General features: G+C 60.2%; 1 protein-coding gene across 1 annotated transcript; it reads right to left on the bottom strand.

Moving 5' to 3' along the window:
• Positions 1–250: 250 nt before the first annotated feature.
• LOC123134463 (protein trichome birefringence-like 19) lies at positions 251–2,216 on the bottom strand. The gene is made up of 3 exons (XM_044553716.1): positions 1,662–2,216; positions 1,034–1,588; positions 251–951 (listed from the first exon to the last, which is right to left on the bottom strand). The coding sequence occupies exons 1-3, from the start codon at positions 2,112–2,114 to the stop codon at positions 700–702; spliced, it is 1,260 nt and encodes a 419-aa protein (XP_044409651.1). The 5' UTR covers positions 2,115–2,216; the 3' UTR covers positions 251–699.
• Positions 2,217–3,114: the final 898 nt, after the last annotated feature.

The following is a 3,114-nucleotide window of genomic DNA, read 5'->3' as shown; positions in this document are numbered from 1 at the left end:
GGCCGGGTCGTCGGGCCGGGCTGCCCATGCCCGGGTTTAGTTGGATGACCGGCTCAGACGGACCGGTCCGTGGACAAATATCGTGTTCGTCTTAGGGATGTAGTGTTGAAGATGCCCTGACTCATTAAAAGGGAGCCTTTTGATGAGGTAAATAATTTCGAGGGAAGATAGATGCCCTAAGGTGAGCTCCATATGGTACGAGGAAGCAGTTTCCAATCACAGAAACACAGAGGCGGCAGCATGTGCCCAAGTCCAATCAGGATTCATTTCCTCCTGTGGGAAATGTTCTAAAATGATGGAGAATCTATGATCATGGGCTACACGTTACATTGCACGTCGCTGGGTGCTTGAGTCCACAGTTTTGTCTCCCATGGTAGTGGCGGTGCGTGAGTCGTATATGGACCTCCACTCCATAGTCACCAAGCAATCAAGCACTGGCAAGTAGGTATCCAACGTGAGACAGGCATACTCAATTAAGCAAGTCAACGTCTTGACAGCGTGACACTAGCCATGTTTAGTGGAGGATCTACTTTGCCAGATAAACTTCTGCCGACGATCCACGATGCACCACTTATGTCGACGCGATCACAGATTAGCCTTCCAACTTCCAAGTTACATCGCAGTTTCACGTCTGAAGAGCCAAAGAATCACGGAATTTTTCACTGTGACGATTGACGAACACCCCAAGTCGTCGATCTGCTAGTGATGTGGTTGCAGGAGCATCTGGGACAGCAGCTCGCTCCACAGGTCGATCGGCCCTGGCAAGCACCAGTGCAGGCAGTCCACCACGAAGCTGCCCTCCACGCTCCCGCCCGGCCGGTGCCCGTACCAGCTCGGGTGCCCGTCCGGCCGCAGGTCCATCGCCTCCGTGATGTCCATCAGCACCAGCTCCGCCTCCGCGCCGTCCCTCCTCGTCCTCGCCGCCGCCTTCGTCTCCCTCAGCGCCTCAACCTAGTCGAGTCACAGCATTTCATTTAGCAGCCGTACGTCACGCTCCGCATGGCACGAGATCCTCGGGGTTTTATGTGCGTACCTGAGCGCTGCGGTACTCGGCCTCGAAGGCGCCCAGGGCGCGGTCGCCGCGCCGGTAGGGCCGCGTGCGGACGCAGTCGCCGCCGGTGTTCCACTCGCCGCCCTCGAAGTGCGCGGGCGTCACCGTCCGGAGCACCGCCTTGCCGCGGAACCCCTCGCGCGCGGCGACGGCGCCGAGCGCCGTCCGGAACGCCGCGCGCAGTGCGCGGGGCACGGTCATCTCGGCCGTCACGTTCCCGTTGACGCAGCTGGCACCGCCGTTGCACGCGACAGCGCGCCCGCCCTCGTAATACACCGAGGGGCGGAGGAACCAGTTGGTTCCCGAGAGGACGAGGTGGTCGAAGCCAGCGACGTGCGTCGCCCACCGGGCGTCCGGCGTGTCGAGGTGCACGTCCCACATGCCGAGCGTGGCGTTGGACAGGTTGGCCTTGACCAGGAAGGGCGACCAGAAGAGGGAGGCGGTGAAGTCGTGGCTGCCGTAGTAGTAGTCCCGCCGGACGGCCCTCCCCGTCGGATCGATCTCCGACTCGCCCCCGACCTCCACCGGCTGCGCCACCTGCATGTCTTCAGTCGTTAATTTCCATCAGAAACAAGGTGTCAATAACCGAGTGCATGCGCCACAGACGTACCCTCGACAAGAGGCAGAGCAAGGACTTGAAGTGGTTCCTGGCGAGGGAGTCCCCGACGAAGGCCATGGACTTGCCCCTCATGGCCTCCAGGAACCGCGCGGCGTCGAAGCGGGGGAGCTCGCAGCCGTCCGGCCGCCACCTCCAGCGCAGGAACTCGAGGCTCGGCTTGCCGAACTTCATGCAGTTCTGGTGGTCGTCGATGAAGGGGCACGTGAGGTTCGTGTAGTAGGGCGCCTCCGCGGCGTCGTGCACCCACTCGCCCCGCGTGAGGTCGCATGCCGGAGATGCCACCGACGACGAAGAGGCGCCATGTATGCGCAGGTAACGGCGGTCGGCGAAGGTCAGGTCGTAGAGCGTGACGAGCACCAGGATGAGCAGGAAGGCCACCGGCGCGGCAAAGGCGGCCGAGCGCTTCGGAGAGGAGGGGCCGCTCTTGCTCTTGTGGGACTTCATGGCGGCGAGAGGGATGCCGTTGCTTGGGGAACACAGGGCATGGAGGATGGAGTAACAAAATGCGAGGTGCAGAGTATACCGGGCTAGTGCTGGTGGTGGCGGTGGAGGTCAACGTGGCAGGTACGTATGGTGTGCGTTGCACGACTGATAAAGGCCTCTACCAGAATGCTCACGGAAGCCCTGCCGCTGTCCGCGAGCGCGGTTGCACGGTTGGCGCCAGACACTTTTTTTGTTGGTGGCAGAACTTTGAGACTTCCTCGTGTCATCTTCTTCTAGTCTGCCGAACCCGAATTCATGGTTTCAATTAAACCACCGTCCACCTAATTTCCAACGATTTTGCTATTTATTTGGTCCCTCGAATTTTTACAACCGTCGGTCGATTCTGCCCAGGCCGAAGGAGGGGGCGATGTGACAAGCGGCAACGATGAGCATCAGCCTCAGCGAGGCCACGGCAAGACCTCGTCGGAGACGGGGGTGGTGTAGTGAGCGCAACAGACTGCGGCATCCTAGATGAAGGCGGTTAAGAGATTGATCAGTGCGGGAGGGTTGACTAGTGCAAGTGGGGTGGGGCTACCGTCACCAAAGGAGAACAAGAGGTGGGGTAGAGGGATAGTTGGGGTGGCGGCAATACAATGGTGGGCGGAGGCCAACGAAGAATGGGGCAGCAAGGCGATCGCGGGAGCCAGAGGTGAGTGGGTATGAGCAAGCGGTGGCGTGGGCAGGTCGTGGGTCCCGTCGCTGGAATGAAGAAGGTAGGAGAGAATAACAATGTTGTGTGGGGTGGTCCTTGGATTGCGATGCAATGACCCGCCTAATACGATGGGTTGATGTTGCGGATGGAGATGGCGATGACATGGCTGAAGATGATCTCCACAATACCTTTGAGTGTTGATGATGACGATGGTAATTAAGGATGGGACTGCGGAGGCAACTGCGGGCGACCATGTGGGCGACTCCGCCGTCCCCCACGCCGGCGCCCCCGGTGGCTTCCCCCGCCTCC

Source organism: Triticum aestivum, chromosome 6B, assembly GCF_018294505.1.
Source record: "Triticum aestivum cultivar Chinese Spring chromosome 6B, IWGSC CS RefSeq v2.1, whole genome shotgun sequence".
In the NCBI taxonomy this organism is placed as follows: Eukaryota; Viridiplantae; Streptophyta; class Magnoliopsida; order Poales; family Poaceae; genus Triticum; species Triticum aestivum.
Note: the sequence above shows the minus strand (reverse complement) of the source record. Positions and strands in the feature narration are given on the sequence as shown.